Below are 21,716 nucleotides of genomic sequence, written 5' to 3' on the forward strand. Positions count from 1 at the left end.
GTTTTCATTCACACACTTTATTTTTAGCTGTTAGTAACATTTCCTGTTAGTAATATTACACACGTTATAAAACACTCAGAAAAGTGTTACTAAATATTGGTTAATAAGAATATAAATAAATTGTTTTCCTCATGAACATCAGTGTATGATGATGTTTTATTATTCATGTTTAATCAAGGAATATGTCATTGCATCATCTTTGTGTTGTTTTGTGGATGTGTTGCGGTTACGTAGATCGTTTCTGATGATGCAATATTCCTATGATAATAAGAATCTCTATCTGTCACCTGATTGTCTGAGTGAGTGTGATCAGAGTGTAAATTAGGCTGCTAATTGGTTACTGTACAATAAACAGTGATTACTGGGTGGGTGTTGAGATCTGATGCTGGCATCTGATTGGATGAAGACTCAGCTGTGATGATGACATCACTGTCTAGAATCTCTTCATACACACAGTCAGTCTGAAAAACAGCACATGAGTAATGAATACTGTGTTTATTAAGAGAACCCTCACTGCTCATCATGTGTGTGTGAACGTCTACAGGTACAGATATGAACACACACCTCAGTATTCTGCTGCACATTCTGCAGAGGTAAAGCTGAATGGAGGAGGAAGAAACACTGTTAAATCAGCTCAAACAGCAGTTCAGCTGGACTTTATCATCACAGACAAACTGTTACCTGTCTCACATTTCCTTTTCCTCTTTTTCAGGATGAGGAAAGTTCCAGAACACAGAAGCAGAACCAGCAGAACTGAACCCAGACCGCCTGCTACTGAACCCAGATCAGTATGTGACACTAAACACACAACACCACATTACAGATGAGATTATACTGTAAAATGAACATTCTCTGGACGTAACTGAAGTGAATCTGCATCAGTAAAGCTCAACTCTTCAACAGAAAATCATTTCTTTCTACAGCTGATGAGAAAACAGATTCACTGTGTAAAATCTGATGTGCTTCATTTTCATCCTGATATAAAAGAGTTCAAGTGTGGCTCCACAAATGTTATTTTACTCCAAAATGTTTCCTTTTAATCAAAGAAATGGAGACAGATGCATTGTGGGTAGTGTAGTTTGTGTTCTCACCAGTGATTGGCTGAACTGTAGTATTTCCTCTTCCTTTTTTGTAGTCACAAAGAGTAAAAGGAAAAAAAAAACAGCAGTGACGTGAATGAGCTTCTTATACGGAAGAAGAAAATGAACATCTCATTATTCAGTTCATCAGAGTCAATTCACTGAACACACAGCCTCCAGTGGCCTGATAATGGATTTATTCTCTCTGCAGACACACACTACAGGAGAATGGGGAAATAGAGCTCAATTCTACAAGAGACATCAAAATAGATCTCTTACCCTTTTTGACCATCAGCAAAATTTCTGAATAATCATCAATTAAACTCCTCTCCACAGCACACCAGTATGTTCCTTCATCCTCTGTTCTCAGATCAGTGATGGTGATGGTGAAAACTCTGTTTATTGTGTCGTCACTCAGAGAGAATCTCTTGTCTTTTGCTGGAGATCCTGATTCTACTATGATGTTTTTATTCCAAAAATTACACTCGCCTTTACAGAAATACTTTGAGTTTGCCTCATATCCAGACTCATATGAGCATCTGATGTCCAGTTTCTCTCCTCTGTGTCCTGAAACTGTAACTGGAGCTCCAACAACAGCTGAAAACACAGATATGATCATATAGAGCTATGATGGGCGAGAGATTATCATTCATTTCAGACTGGCAATCCTTCAATAAGGAAAAGTTGATCTGTGAACAAAAGTCTTCAGAGTTTTAATCTCACCTGTAAAGCTGTAAATGAGCAGCAGAATGACGTCCCACATGCTGAAACTGCAGTGTTGTGCTTGAATAAAACACACAGACTGTGTATGAAACACTCTACCGTCCGTCTCTTCCGTGCTGAGAGCTTCTCAGAGTCTAAAATGAACATTTCCTTCCACACCTTTATTTATCTTCATCTCTCTTACTTCTTCAAGACGTCTTAAAAGAGCACATTCACCCTGACAAACAGCTCCTGCTTTACTTATATCACTGATCTGAACAGTCCAGCAATATTAAATTCTTACATTCAGTCTTAACACAAATGAAAGTATTTAGAAAAAACATGATAATACATTAGTATTTGGCCATTTTTAGGAAACCCTATATATTCTTTACCTAAAATTGTCTGCTAAATTAATAAATGTATAGTACTATGACGACTCAGACTCATTGGAGATATATGTCCAGGGCTACATTTTCAGAGATGGGTATAAACGGAGGTCAGAGCCAGCTCAAAGCTTTTGAAAATTGTTGGTTGGGTTTAGGGAAGTCGGTGGGCGGGTCAATCGATAAAAAAGGGTGGGTCAGTCGATTGGTCAGTCAGTCAGTAATTCAGTCAGTCAACAGCGGCCTCTGGTGGGTATAAGCAAGAACAGCAGGTGCGAATGGCACTTGCAAGAGAAATTTGAGATCTCAAAAAGCGTACACAGTGGCCTCTCGTGGATTTGCGAAAAAACCTAGCTCCTGGGACGTATTTGGCGCTCTCCAGAAATGTATATAGAGGTATGTTTTTAGAATGAGCCTGGGTTGGAAAATAGATGCACATACACATATTGGAGAACTCACTTCATTTGGACAGATAGATAATTACAGGTGCAGTCCTACTGATCTGTTAAAAAATGAAAGTGAAAGTAAAACCATTGAGTCCCTGTAGACGCGGTGATGCTGCTTCTCTACTCGTCTGGTCTGCCAGCTGTTTTATAATCACTAAAGGACGCAGACAGGATAATATGTCAGTGCTACAGCACACACACTCCATTATAAGTGCAGTCTTGTGTTCTGCTAACGCTGCTTGTGAATGAAAGTGCAAGTGAAAACTAATACAATAGTATCTGACTGCAGACTTGTATATGCAAGCTTAGACACACAGGCTGCATCCAAAACCGCATACTTCCATACTATATAGTACGCTAAAACAGTATGCGAGCTGAGTTGTATGTCCGAATTCATAGAATTGGAAAATCAATATGCGAGAAGTACCCGGATGACTACTTCCGGTGAGATTCTGTAGTGAGCATCTCATGCACACTGCGCTATCTTATGATGCCCAGCGAGAGAATTTATGAATGGGACTGAAGCGACACAACTGACGTGGATAGGTCATGTGATCATGACAAAATGGCGGATGTAGTACGTCCGAATTCCATTCATACTTCTCACATTGATACTGTATAGAACGTACTTTTCTAATGGCCAGTAGTACGTTTAAAATCAAATGCAGTACCTACTGAGTAGTAGGCAGTTTTGGACGCAGCTGCAGTCTCAGACATGCAATCTCAGACACAATGCTCTCAATAGAGCTAGTGACATCACTGTGAGGGGTGGGGTTAGGTGTGCGCATTAAAAGCATCTGCACCCGGTCTGCAGCCAGATCCTTCTCTACTAATGAAGCATTGAGTGAAGTTTATTTATAAACTAATTTCGAGAGGATCACTTGCTTATGATTGCTTGCGGCTGGTTCTGCATTATCCAATTTATGATTCACCAATCAGACGATTCCTAAGCCACTATAAATACCCTAAGTTCCATATAACAGCCATCTTTGTTTTGAAGAATCCCCCCTTCCACCCCTACTCCTCCTCCTTTCCTAGATGGGTGGCACGGTGGCCCAGTGGTTAGCACTGTTGCCTCACAGCAAGAACGTCACTGGTTCTAGTCCTTATCAAGCCAGCCGGTTCCCCGGTTTCCTCCCACCGTACAAAAACTTGCAACTTAAGTTAATTGACTAATCCAAATCGGCACCATAGACATGCTCCTAGTCAGTAGTTATCTCTTAAGAGCAATCACTATCTGTTCGTTAGCTACTACAGCAGGGGAGTTCTCCAGATCTACCTGAGCTCAAACTCCCCTCTCAGGAGGGAGCCCCGGGCTCGAGGATCTTATGAGCTCAGGGTTCTCTCCCGGGACAGCATGCCAAACAAGCTTCATAATCAATCATCAGCTATGTGTGAACTCTTGAACATGTTTTAAAGCTTGTTTTATTAGTTAAGCCATATCTTGCAAAATATCTAGTGAAATATTTATTGTCATTATGACAAAGACAAAAAAAAAGTTATTCAAACTATTATATTTAAAATGTGTTGAGGAAAACATTCCCTCTGTTAAACAGCACTTGGGAAATACCTGAATAAGATTTATAATTTCACAGAAGAGCTAATCATTTTGACTTCGGCTGTACAGTTTTCTCATTAACATTGTCTTAATGTTACTGTTATGGAAGCAGACGGACAAGCAAGGTGAGTAAGTATAAATGATGTTTATTACAACAGTAGAGCTTTAACAGATAATATATGAGAAGTGAATGGAGTTCGGTGGAACTGATGATCCTTTGTGGCAGGTGGGATGACAGACACTGAGGATGCCCGAAAGCACACACCAGAGGACTTGAGGGGAAGACAGACTGACGATACACACAACGACGACGACGACGACAGGACACCGGGAACACTGGACAGACTGGAAGGAAACAGAGTAATGGTAAGTACAAATGTTGCGATCAAGAGGGAGTGATAACCAGGAGGCGTTTCACTCAGAGTCCGCTTTGTAGGAACGAGACCGGACAATGAGTGAAGTGAGGTGTGTGCTTTTATAGTGTGCTAGAGTGATTGGGTGCAGCTGTGCGTGATTAGAACTCAGGTGAAGGTGCTCGTTGCGTGATACTGGTGGAAGAGCCTGGCCAATCCGTGACAGTTACAAACAAATAAAAAACTTGATGCTCTCTTTTTTGTGGAAAATGAATATTATAACTGCTTTTTTAATAATTGGCTTCTTTTTTTACATTCAGAGCTTGTTCATCCTGAATAATTATTTAACAAAAATAGATTATTTGATATTAAGATGACAGTACTTTCAAAGGCAAGGCAAGGCAAGTTTATTTATATAGCACATTACATACACAGTGGCGATTCAAAGTGATTTACACAAGCAGGAATAAAAGAGACAAGTATAAGAAAAAACAGATTAAAATGTGTTAAAACAGGTTATAAAAGAATGAAAAAGAAGAGAAAAACACAATAGTGCGATCTGTCAGACGTAGCACAGTGCTCATTCAGTAAAGGCACAGCTAAACAGATGTGTGTTCAGTCTTGATGTGAATGTGCCTAATGTTGGAGCACATCCGATCATTTCTGCAAGCTGATTCCAGCAGCGGGGGGCGCTGTTAGTAGCTGAAGGCCGATTCACCCTGCTTTGACTTTGAACCCAGAGCTCAAACAGAGATTCCAATTATAAAACTAAAGCATTATAAACTCTTAATTATATTTAAAATGTAAAGTTGCAAAGATGAAAATGTGCAGCAGAAGAAATAGGAAAAATGTAAATGAAGAATCACTTTGGAATCGGATCGAGACCCACAGAATGGCTGTTTTGGAGATCGTAACTAATTATGTAACATTAGCATAGTAATCAAAATCTGAATCTGCCTTCTGATTGGCTGAGTGGGTGTGACCAGAGTGTAATTCAGATTTCTGATTGGTTACTGTAGAATAAGCAGCATTTTCTGCTCTGGTGTTGAGGTCTGATGCTGGCATCTGATTAGATGAAGACTTAGCGGCGATGATGACATCACTTTTTGGAAGATTTTCATACGTGCAGTCAGTCTGAAAAACAACACATTAATCATGCGTTTATAAACAGAACCCTCATCATACAGATATCATTATACAGATATGAACACACACCTCAGTATTCTGCTGCACATTCTGCAGAGGTAAAGCTGAATGGAGGAGGAAGAAACACTGTTAAATCAGCTCAAACAGCAGTTCAGCTGGACTTTATCATCACAGACAAACTGTTACCTGTCTCACATTTCCTTTTCCTCTTTTTCAGGATGAGGAAAGTTCCAGAACACAGAAGCAGAACCAGCAGAACTGAACCCACACCGCCTGCTACTGAACCCAGATCAGTATGTGACACTAAACACACAACACCACATTACTGATGAGATTATACTGTCAAATGAACATTCTCTGGACGTAACTGAAGTGAATCTGCATCAGTAAAGCTCAACTCTTCAACAGAAAATCATTTCTTTCTACAGCTGATGAGAAAACTGATTCACTGTGTAAAATCTGATGTGCTTCATTTCCATCCTGATATAAAAGAGTTCAAATGTGGCTCCACAAATGTTATTTTACTCCAAAATGTTTCCTTTTAATCAAAGAGATGGAGACAGATGCATTGTGGGTACTATAGTTTGTGTTCTCACCAGTGATTGGCTGAACTGTAGTATTTCCTGTTCCTTTTTTTCTAGTCACTGATAGAGAGAAAAAAACACCAAAGACATGAATGAGCTGCTCATATGGAAGAAGAACACACACGCACACACACACACACACACACACACACACACATATAAATAAAGCCCATGATGAATGTGTCTGAAATAAGCTTGATTGACCCGTAGAGTTGTGCTGATCTGTGCTGCTGCTGGACTGCAGATTCACTTCTGTTGAGCTGAAATATGACGGCGTGTTGGAGAAAGAGCTGACAGATGAACCTTCAGTGTTTTCCTGATCTGATGGACAGACAGAGATGAGCACAAACACTAATGCTGGAGTTCAGTTCAGACACATCTCATTATTCAGTTCATCAGAGTCAATTCACTGAACACACGCCTAGTGGCCTGATGAGGGAGTTATTCACTGCAGACACACACTACAGGAGAATGGGGGAAACAAAAGAAATCAAATTAGATCTCTTACCCTTTTTGACCATCAGCAGAATCTCTGAATAGACATCAGTTAAACTCCTCCTCACAGCACACCAGTATGTTCCTTCATCCTCTGTTCTCAGATCAGTGATGGTGATGGTGAAAACTCTGTTTATTGTGTCGTCAGTCAGAGAGAATCTCTTGTCTTTTGCTGGAGATCCTGATTCTACTATGATGTTTTTATTCCAAAAGTTACACTCGCCTTTACAGAAATACTTTGAGTTTGCCTCATATCTAGACTCATATGAGCATCTGATGTCCAGTTTCTCTCCTCTGCGTCCTGAAACTGTAACTGGAGCTCCAACAACAGCTGAAAACACAGATATGATCATATAGAGCTGTTATGGGCGAGAGATTATCATTCATTTCAGACTGGCGATCCTTCAATAAGGAAAAGTTGATCTGTGAACAAAAGTCTTCAGAGTTTTAATCTCACCTGTAAAGCTGTAAATGAGCAGCAGAATGACGTCCCACATGCTGAAACTGCAGTGTCGTGCTTGAATAAAGCACACAGACTGTGTATGAAACACTCGACCGCCTGTCTCTTCCGTGCTGAGAGCTTCACACAGTCTAAAATTAACATTTCCTTTCTCACCTTTATTTATCTTCATCTCTCTCACTTCACTTCAAGAGGTATTAAAAAAGCACATTCACCCTGACAAACAGCTCCTGCTTTACTTTTATTACTGATCTGAACTGCGTTTACATTCATGATATACACTTATATAGAGGATGAGTGTTTGTTTAGTCAAATTTCAGGTGACAAGTCGTGTGTATTTTTAGGTTTTCAGATTGGTGTTTCATACATTCAATTTTAACATTCAGTGGACAAATGAAAATATTCAGGAAATACGTGAAAATACCAGCCTGATCTCACGAGAAAATGTAAGTATTTTACGTTTTGTCAGTTTAGTGGCTAATTTGTACCAATTCGAAAGATTTTAAAAAAGAAGGCAGGCGTGGCGTGGCACTTCATTTAAGCAGGCTAGGGTAACCCCTCTGCTAAAGAAACCCAACCTGGATCAAACGCTACTTGAAAACTACCGACCGGTATCCCTGCTTCCATTCATGGCCAAGATTTTGGAGAAAGTAGTGTTCAATCAAGTCCTAGACTTTCTTACTCAAAACAACCTCATGGACAACAAGCAATCTGGCTTTAAGAAAGGCCACTCAACTGAGACTGCCCTGCTCTCGGTCGTGGAGGATCTCAGACTGGCTAAAGCAGACTCTAAATCATCTGTCCTCATCTTGCTGGATTTATCAGCTGCTTTTGACACTGTAAACCACCAGATCCTGCTATCTACGCTTGAGTCACTGGGCGTCACAGGCACTGTTATTCAATGGTTCAGTTCCTACCTCTCGGACAGGTCATTCAGGGTGTCGTGGAGGGGAGAGGTGTCCAACCTACAGCATCTAAACACTGGGGTACCTCAGGGCTCTGTGCTTGGGCCACTTCTCTTCTCTATCTACACGGCATCTTTAGGAACAGTCATCCAGAAACATGGATTTTCCTACCACTGCTATGCTGATGATACCCAGCTATACCTCTCTTTTCACCCTGATGATCCCTCGGTTCCAGCTCGCATCTCAGCCTGCCTGTCAGACATTTCACACTGGATGAAAGATCATCATCTCCAGCTTAACCTCATGAAAACGGAAATGCTTGAAGTTTCTGCCAACCCGACTCTTCACCATAACTTTTCAATCCAGATGGACGGAGCAACCATCACTGCATCCAAAATGGTAAAAAGCCTTGGAGTTACGATTGATGACCAACTGAACTTCTCTGACCACATTTCTAGAACTGCTCGATCTTGCAGATTCGCACTCTATAACATCAGAAAGGTCCGACCCTTCCTATCTGAACATACAGCTCAACTCATTGTTCAAGCTCTTGTCCTCTCCAAACTGGACTATTGCAACTCTCTGCTAGCCGGGCTACCAGCTAGTTCTATCAAACCTCTTCAGCTGCTTCAGAACGCAGCAGCACGAGTGGTCACTCCGCTACTCACCCGTTTGCACTGGCTGCCAGTTGCTGCCCGCATCAAATTCAAAGCTCTGATGTTTGCTTACAAAGTGACCTCTAGCTGTGCTCCTTAGTATCTGCTCTCACTTCTGCAGATATATGTGCCCTCCAGAAACTTGCGTTCTGTGAATGAACGTCGCCTCGTTGTTCCATCCCAAAGAGGGAAGAAATCACTTTCCCGAACTCTCGCATTCAATCTGCCCAGTTGGTGGAATGAACTCCCTAACTACATCAGAACAGCAGAGTCACTTGCTGTCTTCAAGAAACCACTAAAAACTCAACTGTTTAGTCTCCACTTTCCTTCCTAATCTGCAACTGCCTCTCTGGCTATACCACTGTGCCCTCTCTCTCTCTCTCTCTCTCTCTCTCTCTCAAAAAAAAAAAAATTAAAAATTTCTACTAATGTTTTGCTTCTTAGACTTTTACACACCTGAAACTTGTCTATAGCACTTGTTCACTGCTGCTCTTATAGTTGTGTAAATTGCTTCCTTGTCCTCATTTGTAAGTCGCTTTGGATAAAAGCGTCTGCTAAATGACTAAATGTAAATGTAAATGTAAATGACCTAACCCCACCCTCAAACCCAACCGTCATTGAGGGATGAGCAAATCGTACTAAATTGTACAAATCCGATTGTACGAATTCATACGAATTAGCCACTAAATAAAAAAGTTACGAATTGCCGTGAGATTGCGTTGGATAATACACTAGTCTCTGGCCATTTTCAGGAAAGGTTGAAGACACATTTCTTTCAACACCTAATCCTTCTAAAATAACACTCCCTATTTACTCTTTACCTAAAATCGTCTGCTAAATGAATAAATGTATGAATATATGACGACCCAGGCTCATTCGAGATACTTGCCAGGGTTACATTTTTAGAGAAGTGTATAAACAGAGGTCAGAGCCAGCTCACAACGGACTGGTCAGCTCCAAGTGGGTGGAATTAAACTGTGTTTAACTATAAAATATGTGCCAGGTTCAACGTTTGCCTGCAGTTTTTTCTTTCACATATCCACTAGAGGCCGCTGTGTACATTTTTGACCATCTCAAATACATTACTTGGTCAGGTTTTCTCATGTGCCATTTGCATGTAAATCCAGCAGAGGGCAGAGTTTACATTTCTGTGAATGTCAATGTCCTTCTGCATATCAGCTTGATATCGACTGACCCCCACACTCTTCCACAAGAACACCCCATAGTGTTTTCAAAAGCAAACTAGATTTAAAAACAACCCAGGCTCATTCTGAAAACGTAGTCCCGAGGACGTTTCTGGAGACCGCGGATTATGTAGCCGGAGGTACGTATGGCTGCATTTAGTTTTTCAAGTGAACGCTGCGAGCGGTATGACGCCGTTCCTTTTAACGCTCGCCGGCTGACCGCTTCCCTTCGTGTGGAGGGCTTTCCCGTCGCATCCAGTTTGTCCGGTTAGCTTGTCCTGTGAGTCGCCGACTCGAGACGCAGAGAGGAGCTGACTACGACGACGATGACCGGGTTCGAGTCTGTGGAAGAGCGGTTCCAGAAATCAGGTAAGGCTAAAACAGAATCCAAGAAATAAAGCGAAGAGGTTCATAACAGGGTGAGAGTGTGGTAAAATCCGAAAATGTGGTAAAAAAAAATTTTATAAAAATTGGACGAGGGCTTTTCTTTTTCCGAACGGCTTTTGTAAATCGTTGGTTGGGTTTAGGGCGGGCGGGTCGATCGGTAAAATCGGTTGGGTTTGGGGAAGGAGGAGGGTGGGTCGCCCAGTCAATCATTCAGCCAGTCGGACAGACAGACGTTCGTTCGACAGCGGCCTCTGGAGGGTTCGCGCGAGAACAGCTCGGGCGTGAACGGCACTCGCGGGTGACATCCGAGAAGCCAAAAAGGCACACACAGCGGCCTCTCGAATTTGCGAAAACCAAAAACTAAAAAAAATACGTACCTCCCGGGACGTATTTCGCGGTCTCCAGAAACGTCCTCGGGACTACGTTTTCAGAATGAGCCTGGGTTGTTTAAAAAAGGCATTGTGGCTCTACGCTTTTACTACAATTTCATGTTTCTTTGTTTCTTGGATATTTTTTTCCCCAAGCAACAACCTCCCGCTCTCCTTCACGAAGCTAATACAGAAATGAGTGAAACTGCAGTTCATTGACTGGCCACTGGGGGCTGGCTCCAAAACATAGCAAATTTCTATCGACTTCCATGTTAAAACGCCCAACTCTACAGCAGAAAAAAAGCAGTTTTTAAAGCCTGGTCCAAAAATTATTTTGGTGTATATAGCTAATATTATGCCTCATGACAACTGTGAAGAGGATTACTTGTTTTTAGCCTAAGGATTTAATTACATATTAAGTCTTTAAATTATGCGTTTTTAAGGGTGTCGCCACTTCAGGGACAGCTAGGTCTCTGCTGCTTGCAGTCACATCACTCCAGCTGATTCTAGTAGCTGAACTTGGCATATATTTATCAGATTTTTGCTTTTAACAAGATGTCGACGGTTGGCCCCGCCCACTTGTAGCTTCATTTTTGTTCTTCAGATACTACTCCATATTTTTTTTACAGTATGATTTCACCTGGTTTCTGGAACTGTCCACTGGACTCGAACCCTGGTGAACTCCACATTCCAAGTCAACACCGTACGAGCTGCCAAGCAAACTGATAACTCTGGAAAAGCTATTCATAAGGAGGTAAGCAGTCGAAAGTAGCACAAAAAGAAACGAAAGTTGTCGGCTGTGTTACACCACATCACACAGCATTCGTTTTACACACAAAGTTCAGCAAGACATCACCCTGTGAACATATTTGACGATTCTCAAAAATGTAGCCCTGGGCACTTTTCCATAATGTACCTGTGTTGATCTATGAAATGCATGAGTTTACTGTGTGTTTGCAGCTGAATTGGTCATCTTGGATGTCGATTTACTGTTTGAAAATTAAGAAGTGTATAGCCCTGGTGTAGTACATCACCTTTAGAGGGAGCAATGTAGAGTAGACTTCTAAACTGCAATCAAAAGCAATGGTGTGCTCTAAATGGGATATATTTGGAACTCTGAATTCTGAAAGGCACTTCAAAGTGAAAACAATCATGACCGCCATATTGAAGTGTCATTTCAATCTAAATAATAATACTAATTCAAATGCCAAATACCATTTACAAATTAATTAAATTTATAAATGCACATAGACAAGAATGAAAGTAGCCCTTTTTTCTTTTTTTCTGCATTTTTACCAATTATATAGTCTATATTTGCACATTCTGTGTTTACAGTAGACATAGTCCAAGTTTTGAAGGCCTGTGTTTGTGCATGCTGTCAAATGGAGGATCATTTGAAAGGCTTTACATTCAAATGTGTGTAATAAATGCTCTATAAACACTTGACTTCAGGTATTGATGCTGAAGCTCTGTGTAAGTCTGTTCATCACCTGTAGAGGGCGCACTAACAGCTGTAGATCAGATTCACAAATCACTAACAATTAATTTTCATTCACACACTTTATTTTTAGTCGTTAGGAACATTTCCTGTTAGTAATATTACACACTTTATAAAAGTAGAGGTGTGAGTAAAAAAAAAAAAATCAATGCATAAACATTTCTCTCGTAATGATTTTGAATCAATTCTTATGAGTTCAGAATTGATTCTCTACTCAAATTCGATCCTGATTATTTGGGCCTGCGCGGCACAAGCTCTAAACAGACAAGGTGCTGATAGACGCACATACACATGCTGTAAAACTCACTTCATTTTGACAGATGGATAATTACAGATGCAGTACTTCTGATCGTAAAAAAAAAAAGGGAAACTGAAAGCAAAACTAGAGGCGGTGATGCTGCTTTCCTACTCATCCAGTGTGCCAGCAGTTTTACAATCACTAAAGGATGCAGAGAGGATAATATGTCAGCGCTACAGCACACACACCCCATTATAAGTGAAAACTCGCGGCTTGTTTTCTGCTAACGCTGCTTGTGAATGAAAGTAAATAACTTGCGGAAAGGATCAACGCAAAAGCAGGATCTTAATCATACTTCATCGTTTAATTCATACATGCAGCAACTTACTTTGCGCCATATAGAGTTGCTTTAAAATGGTAACAGTTGATGTAATATTATTGTAAATAATGATATATAATCATATTCATGAATATAATAATGAATGTACATCAATCATGAGCACGAGCGTTCGCACTCATATTATTATGGCTGTTCTGAACGCCTTTGATTTGCTGCACGAGTGCGCGTCTGCAGTTAGGCTATTCTCTCCCTGTTCGCATGGCTGGTGCAGACTCACTGGACAGACATTGGCCAGATATTAATAATAATAATAATAATAATAATAATAAAAATAAATAAATAAAAGCAAAAAAAAAGGCGTGAAAAGTTATGTCGAGATCACAAGATAATTAGGTTGTGATCATGACAAAACAAGAGTAAAAATATATATTTGAATGCATGGCCTCTCAGGGCTTCCGTATTTTACAGCATCGATAATGTAGATTTTTATTTAGTTTAACAACAGTAAACAGCGCTATTCCGCCTAGCCTGCTTTACTGAGCTGAAGTTGCTTTTATATTCACAATGGTATATTTATATTCATTCAATGGTTCATACAATGACAACCTCCCTATATTGTTTACCATGTTACTCTGAATATTCACTCTGAAATAGCATGTAAGTATGGCTTAGTAATAAGTAGGCCCACATGGAATCTGCGCGTGCAAAATTCAGCAGATTTTCTGCAGATTGTTAGCCCATCATTAATTCTATTTATTTACCTGAGTGAATGTGTGTAAATCTATATTTATTCAGTTTTAAAATTAATTACAGTAATATTATTGACTAATATGAAAATGTTCATCTGATTTATGTACAATGCAGTTTGTACAGTAATATTTTCTGTCTTCACTGCACCTTAAACTAGAGTAATTAGGTTAATTAGGCAAGTGAGGGTAATTAGGCAAGTCATTATATAAAAAATAATGCTTAAGGGGCTAACAATATTGACCTTAAAAAAGATTTTTTTTAATTAACTGCTTTTATTGTAGACAAATTAAAACAAATAAGACTTTAAGAACAGAAATATATTATAGGAAAGATTCCTTGCTCTGTTAAACATCATTTGAGAAATATTTGAAAAATGGGGGAAAAAACTATAATTTTGACTTCAACTGTAGACCATTACTGACTATGTAATATTGCCATAATAATCACAATCTGAATCTGTCTCCTGGTTGGCTGAGTGGGTGTGACCAAAGTGTAAATCAGGCAGCTGATTGGTTACTGTTGAATAAAGATTGATTTTTTGGTGGGTGTTGAAGTCTAATGCTGGCGTCTGATTGGATGAAGAGTCAGCGGTGTTGACATCACTTTTTAGAAGATTTTCATACACACAGTCAGTCTGAAAAACAGCACATGAGTAATGAATAATGTGTTTATTAAGAGAACCCTCACTGCTCATCATGTGTGTGTTAACGTCTACAGGTACAGATATGAACACACACCTCAGTATTCTGCTGCACATTCTGCAGAGGTAAAGCTGAATGGAGGAGGAAGAAACACTGTTAAATCAGCTCAAACAGCAGTTCAGCTGGACTTTATCATCACAGACAAACTGTTACCTGTCTCACATTTCCTTTTCCTCTTTTTCAGGATGAGGAAAGTTCCAGAACACAGAAGCAGAACCAGCAGAACTGAACCCAGACCGCCTGCTACTGAACCCAGATCAGTATGTGACACTAAATACAAAACATTACTGATGAGATTATACTGTAAAATGAACAATCTCTGGACGTAACTGAAGTGAATCTGCATCAGTAAAGCTCAACTCTTCAACTCTTTCTACAGCTGATGAGAAAACAGATTCACTGTGTAAAATCTGATGTGCTTCATTTCCATCCTGATATAAAAGAGTTAAAATGTGGCTCCACAAATGTTATTTTACTCCAAAATGTTTCCTTTTAATCAAAGAGATGGAGACAGATGCATTGTGGGTAGTGTAGTTTGTGTTCTCACCAGTGATTGGCTGAACTGTAGTATTTCCTGTTCCTTTTTTGTAGTCACAGATAGAAAACACCAGTGGCGTAAATGAGCTTTTCTTATACAGAGGACGAACATGAACACACACACACACACACACACACACACACATAAATAAAGCACATGATGAATGTGTCTGAAATAAGCATGATTGACCTGTAGAGTTGTGCTGATCTGTGCTGCTGCTGGACTGCAGATTCACTTCTGTTGAGCTGAAATATGACGGCGTGTTGGAGAAAGAGCTGACAGATGAACCTTCAGTGTTTTCCTGATCTGATGGACAGACAGAGATGAGCACAAACACTAATGCTGGAGTTCAGTTCAGACACATCTCATTATTCAGTTCATCAGAGTCAATTCACTGAACACACAGCCTCTAGTGGCCTGATGAGGGAGTTATTCACTGCAGACACACACTACAGGAGAATGGGGAAATAGGGCTCAATTCTACAAGAGACATCAAAATAGATCCCTTACCATGTTTGACCTTCAGCAAAATCTCTGAATAGAGATCTTCAACAAGTAAACCCCTCTGCACAGCACACCAGTATGTTCCTGCATCCGCTGTTCTCAGATCTGTGATTGTGATGGTGAAAACTCTGTTTTTCTTGTCGTCACTCAGAGAGAATCTCTTGTCTTTCGCTCGAGATCCTGATGCAGCTACTGTGTCTTTAAATCCAGTAATACAGCTCCCTTTACAGAAATACTTTGAATATGCCTCATATCCAGATTTATAAGGGCATCTGATGTCCAGTTTCTCTCCTCTGTGTCCTGAAACTGTAACTAAAGCTTCAACAACAGCTGAAAACACAAATATGATCATACAGAGCTGTTATGAGTGAGAGATTATCAGGCCACAATAATATTATTCATCTGAAACTGATGATCATGTAATGAAACGTGTACAAAAACTCATTAACTGGCATCATACTCGCCTGCTTTACTTTTTATCCATACAGTAGGTTATTATTAAAACAATTAACTCATAATTAGTGTCAGGAACAGCAATCGGTCAACATAAAATCTTAAACTGCAAGTTAAAGTGTTAAACTGACCTGTAGAGAAGCTGGAAACGAGCAGCAGAATCACCAACATGCTGGAAACTCTCTAAATATAAGACTGATCTCTGTGTGTCAAACAGTACTGCGTTTCTCTTCCGCAGTGAGGGTCAGAAATGAAGCGGCTTACTTTTCCTTCCTCTGTCTGTCTCAGATTTACTCAACATCTTCACACAGACAGTGATGTATCTGTGCACATTTAGACTCACATAAACAATAGGTATCGCCTATTAGTGATAATCTCCCCTTCATTAGCATAAACTGCCCTGAGTGAGAAGCAGCCGTTCACCATTTGAGCTCTGACCTGCGCAAGATAATATCAGTGACTAAGAGGATTATAAATGTGGCGTTCTCTGTCTGCGGTTGATGTAAAACCAAATTAACCTTAAAGAAAGTCTGACGTGTGCATTATTTTCACCATGTTTACACAGCAGTTAATATACAAGGGATGGACAATGAAACTAAATCGCCTGGTTTTAGATCACAGTAATTCATTAGCATGGTGTAGGGCCTCCTTTTGCAGCCAATACAGCATTAGTTTGTCTTGATAATGACTGATACGAGTCCTGCACAGTGGCCAGGGGTATTTTGAGCCATTCTTCATCATAATTGTCACTGTAATGCTGCTGGAGGTTAACCTTTCCTGACTCGCTCCTCCAAAACACCCCAAAATGCTCAATAATATTCAGGTCTGGGTGCTGTACAGGCCTTAAGAGATGTTCAACTTCACTTGATGCTCATCAAACCACTTTGTCACCGGTCTTGCTGTGTGTAATGGTGCATTATCACCATGATACACAGCAATGCTTTCCGCATACAATGTTTGACCCATTTGGTGCACATGGTCCTCCGAAATGGGTCAGTAGTCCTTGGCAGTAATGCTCCATCTAGCACAAGTATTGGGCTTAGGGAATGTCATGATAATGTTTGACCCATTGGGTGCACATGGTCCTCCAGAATGGGTCAGTAGTCCTTGGCAGTAATGCTCCATCTAGCACAAGTATTGGGCTTAGAGAATGTCATGATAATGTTTGACCCATTGGGTGCACATGGTCCTCCAGAATGGGTCAGTAGTCCTTGGCAGTAATGCTCCATCTAGCACAAGTATTGGGCTTAGGGAATGTCATGATAATGTTTGACCCATTGGGTGCACATGGTCCTCCAGAATGGGTCAGTAGTCCTTGGCAGTAATGCTCCATCTAGCACAAGTATTGGGCTTAGAGAATGTCATGATAATGTTTGACCCATTGGGTGCACATGGTCCTCCAGAATGGGTCAGTAGTCCTTGGCAGTAATGCTCCATCTAGCACAAGTATTGGGCTTAGGGAATGTCATGATAATGTTTGACCCATTGGGTGCACATGGTCCTCCAGAATGGGTCAGTAGTCCTTGGCAGTAATGCTCCATCTAGCACAAGTATTGGGCTTAGGGAATGTCATGATAATGTTTGACCCATTGGGTGCACATGGTCCTCCAGAATGGGTCAGTAGTCCTTGGCAGTAATGCTCCATCTAGCACAAGTATTGGGCTTAGGGAATGTCATGATAATGTTTGACCCATTGGGTGCACATCGTCCTCCGGAATGGGTCAGTAGTCCTTGGCAGTAATGCTCCATCTAGCACAAGTATTGGGCTTAGGGAATGTCATGATAATGTTTGACCCATTGGGTGCACATGGTCCTCCGGAATGGGTCAGTAGTCCTTGGCAGTAATGCTCCATCTAGCACAAGTATTGGGCTTAGGGAATGTCATGATAATGTTTGACCCATTGGGTGCACATGGTCCTCCAGAATGGGTCAGTAGTCCTTGGCAGTAATGCTCCATCTAGCACAAGTATTGGGCTTAGGGAATGTCATGATATTGCAGCTCAAACCATCACTGATCCACCCAATACTTCAGTCTGTGCTTGTGTCACGGATTGGCCAGGCTCTTCCACCAACATCACGCACCGAGCACCTTCACCTGAGTATTAACCACGCACAGCTGCACCCTATCACTCCCATTCACTATATAAGCACACACCTCACTTCACTCATTGTCCGGTCTCGTTCCTACGAAGCGGACTCTGAGTGAACCACTTCCTAGGTTTCACTCCCCTACGATCTCAGCAAATATACTTACCTTATCTCTGTTTTCATTCCAGTCTGTCCAGTGTTCCAGTTGTCCTGTCAACGTTGTGGGTCTCGTCAGTCTGTCTTCCCCGCAAGTCCTCTGGTGTGTGCATTCGGTCATCCTTCTGTGTCTGTCATCCCATCTGGCAAAGAGAATCATCAGTTCATCCAAACTCCATTTCAACTCTCAATCATTATCCAAATTACTCTGCTGTTGTAATAAACCTCATTTATACTTACTCCCCTTGTTTGTCCGTCTGCTTCCGTAACAGAAGACCGGACCATCAACTACCAACAGCATGAGCACTCACGATCCCCTTCAGGAGTTGGTGGATTCATTGAAGAGAGTGCTACTACCATCTGCTCCACTTCCCGAAGCACCACCAGCACCGAGCACTTCTTCACCGTCCACCCACTCATCCAGTCCCATGGCTCGACCAGCGCCCTACTCTGGCGGGGCGGAGGAGTGCAATGGATTTCTCCTACAATGTTCTCTGGTATTCACTATGCAACCCGAGTTATACCCTACAGATCGGTCCAAAATCGCATTCATCATCTCCCTTCTCTCTGGGTCGGCTCTTCGGTGGGCTGAAACCATCTGGCAACAGTCTGGGCCGGTAACAAATTCCATTCAGTCATTCACCCAATATTTCAAGGAGGTTTTTGGTCGCGCGGATGCCGAAGTAGCAGCTGGAGAACAGTTATACCATCTCAAACAGGGAGCCATGTCCACTCAGGATTATGCTCTCAGGTTCCGAACTCTGGCTGCTGCTAGCGGGTGGAATGAGCGATCTCTCCTCACAACCTACCGGCTCGGACTAGAGCCCAGCCTCCGGTTACAGCTAGCCGTCCTCGACGACACGATGGGATTGGAGAAGTTCATCCAACACTCTCTGCGCTGTTCCGATCGTCTGAGGGTCTACCAGCATGATTCTCCACCGGTATCCCAAGCACTCCTCCGTTCGCCAGAGCCAGCCGTCCCTCCAGAACTAGAACCCATGATCATAGAATCTGGTAGACTCACAATCACCGAGCGACAGAGGAGGCTGACCCGGGGTCTGTGCATGTACTGTGGTGCCAAAGGACATGTCAGGCTGGACTGTCCTATTCGTCCAGCACGCTCTGTGGTGAGTTTGTTCAGTTCTCCCATTGAAAAAATGCATCCTCTCACCACTAATGTCCAGTTAACTACCACTTCTGTCTCAGTTTCAGTCACAGCCCTCATCGACTCCGGGTCAGCAGGAAATTTCATCTCGCACGCCCTCTGTCGCCGACTACAGCTTAACACCGAAGCCTCGACGCACGTCTACCAGATTCAACCCATAACCAACAATATCCATTCTCAGGCACGTATCCATCGAAAATGTGAACCCGTCAATCTCCAAGTAGGACTGCTCCACAAAGAGGAGATTCAATTTCTGGTTCTGGAGGGTGCATCGATGGATATCATCTTAGGGCGCCCGTGGCTGGTGAAGCACGATCCCATCCTCTCTTGGGGCACAGGAGAGATTAAGAGATGGGGAGAAGAATGCAGATCCAGCTGTTTTCCCGATCTACCCTTACCAATTCAACGACCCCTTACCGTCTACGTCACGTCTGTCGAAAGTCCTGTCGAGAAAATATCCATTCAGATCCCGAAGATCTACTCTTCATACGAGGATGTGTTTTGCCCCAAGAGAGCTTCCCAGCTACCTCCACATCGGCCATGGGACTGCGCCATAGACCTGCTTCCAGATGCTCCTATGCCCAGAGGTAGGATCTACCCGTTGTCCCTTCCGGAGACCAAGGCAATGGAGGAGTACATCCATGAGGCTCTGAGTCAGGGATATATCCGTCCATCCACGTCACCTGCTGCCTCAAGTTTCTTCTTCGTGGCTAAGAAGGATGGAGGGCTGCGGCCATGTATCGATTACAGAACCCTAAATCAAGGTACAGTCAAGTTCCGGTATCCCCTTCCTCTCGTCCCTGCGGCCCTGGAACAACTCAGATCCGCCAAAATTTTCACCAAGTTGGACCTCCGCAGCGCCTATAACCTGGTGAGAATACGTGAGGGGGACGAGTGGAAAACTGGGTTTGTGACCCCTACTGGACACTACGAGTACCTGGTCATGCCCTATGGTCTGGTTAACGCCCCCTCCGTATTCCAAAACTTCATCCACGAAGTTCTCCGGGAGTTCCTCCATCTCTTCGTCATCGTATACATAGATGATATCCTGATTTACTCCCGGAGTGAGGCCGAACATCGCCACCACGTTGCGGAGGTCCTGAAAACCCTCAGGAAACACCGCCTGTACCTCAAGGCTGAAAAATGCTCCTTCCACTCACCATCTGTTCAGTTCTTGGGGTACATCATCGATCAAAGAGGGGTTCGTATGGACGAGGGGAAGGTCACTTCCGTCATCTCCTGGCCCGAACCAAAGACCATAAAGGAACTCCAACGTTTCCTAGGATTTGCGAATTTCTACCGACGTTTCATCCAGAATTACAGTCTTATCACCGCTCCGCTCACCAACCTGTTGAGAAATAAACCCAAAGCACTACCCTGGCCTCCCGAAGCCGCCGCAGCCTTCCAAAACCTAAAAGAATCCTTCACTCAAGCCCCACTGCTGACTCATCCTGATCCTGACTTGCCGTTTGTGGTCGAAGTGGATGCATCGACCACCGGAGTGGGAGCCATCCTGTCCCAGTACCACGGTACTCCTTCATTACTCCATCCATGTGCCTATTTCTCCCGGAAGCTCAGCCCGGCGGAAAGGAACTATGACATCGGAAATCGAGAGCTTCTGGCCATCAAGCTCGCCCTGGAGGAGTGGCGACACTGGTTGGAGGGGGCCAAACATTCGTTCCTGGTGATCACAGATCATAAAAATCTTCAATACCTAAAAGATGCTAAAAGACTCTGTCCTCGTCAGGCCCGTTGGTCATTGTTCTTCTCCAGGTTTCAATTCTCTATCTCCTATCGACCAGGTTCAAAGAATATCAGAGCAGACGCACTTTCCAGAATTCACGACCAGCATGAAATTATTGAGACACCGGCCAAGATCCTTCCCGATCAGATCACTATCTGTCCCATCCAATGGTCCGCTCCTACAGTAAACGCCACTCCAGAATCCAGAACTCCGCCGGGCTGTCCCCCCAATCGACGCTTCATCACTGAAAACCAACGGGTAGATCTCATTCATTCCAGCCATACATCTCTGGGCACAGGACATCCTGGGGCCAACAACACCCTCTCGCTGCTATCCCAACGCTTTTGGTGGCCGAACATGGCGAGGGATGTGAGAAGGTACGTCCAAGGCTGCAGAGAATGCGCTATGTCGAAGAGTCCTCGCCATCTACCTACTGGTAAACTCCATCCCTTGCCCATCCCAAACCGCCCCTGGTCACACCTAGGAGTTGACTTCATGACAGACCTCCCATTGTCTGAAGGTAACACCTGCATTCTAGTCATCATAGATCGATTCTCTAAATTCTGTCGTTTGATTCCTTTGAAAGGTCTACCCACAGCCCTAGAGACCGCCGAAAACCTGTTCAACCACGTCTTTCGAAATTTTGGGTTACCAGAGGACATAGTCTCGGACCGAGGACCCCAATTTATATCCAGACTATGGAAAGCATTCTTCAGACTCCTAGGTGTGACCGTAAGCCTCTCGTCTGGCTATCACCCCCAAACCAACGGCCAGACAGAGAGGAAAATTCAGGAAGTGGGGCGGTTCCTCCGGACCTTCTGTCACGGTCACC

At 42.6% G+C, this 21,716-nt stretch overlaps 1 protein-coding gene and 2 pseudogenes across 1 annotated transcript; all 3 read right to left on the minus strand.

Moving 5' to 3' along the window:
• Window positions 1-329: 329 nt before the first annotated feature.
• LOC130243006 (CMRF35-like molecule 8) lies at window positions 330-1,842 on the minus strand (annotated as a pseudogene).
• Window positions 1,843-5,385: 3,543 nt separating this feature from the next.
• LOC130243865 (CMRF35-like molecule 8) lies at window positions 5,386-7,246 on the minus strand. The gene is given in 7 exon segments (XM_056476493.1): window positions 5,386-5,658; window positions 5,740-5,774; window positions 5,857-5,973; window positions 6,459-6,575; window positions 6,763-7,084; window positions 7,086-7,108; window positions 7,207-7,246. Coding segments are annotated over 7 exon segments (870 nt in total). The 3' UTR covers window positions 5,386-5,442.
• Window positions 7,247-13,956: 6,710 nt separating this feature from the next.
• Window positions 13,957-15,902, minus strand: LOC130244751 (CMRF35-like molecule 5; annotated as a pseudogene).
• Window positions 15,903-21,716: the final 5,814 nt, after the last annotated feature.

The sequence above is a fragment of the Danio aesculapii genome, chromosome 1 (assembly GCF_903798145.1).
Source record: "Danio aesculapii chromosome 1, fDanAes4.1, whole genome shotgun sequence".
NCBI lineage: Eukaryota > Metazoa > Chordata > Actinopteri > Cypriniformes > Danionidae > Danio > Danio aesculapii.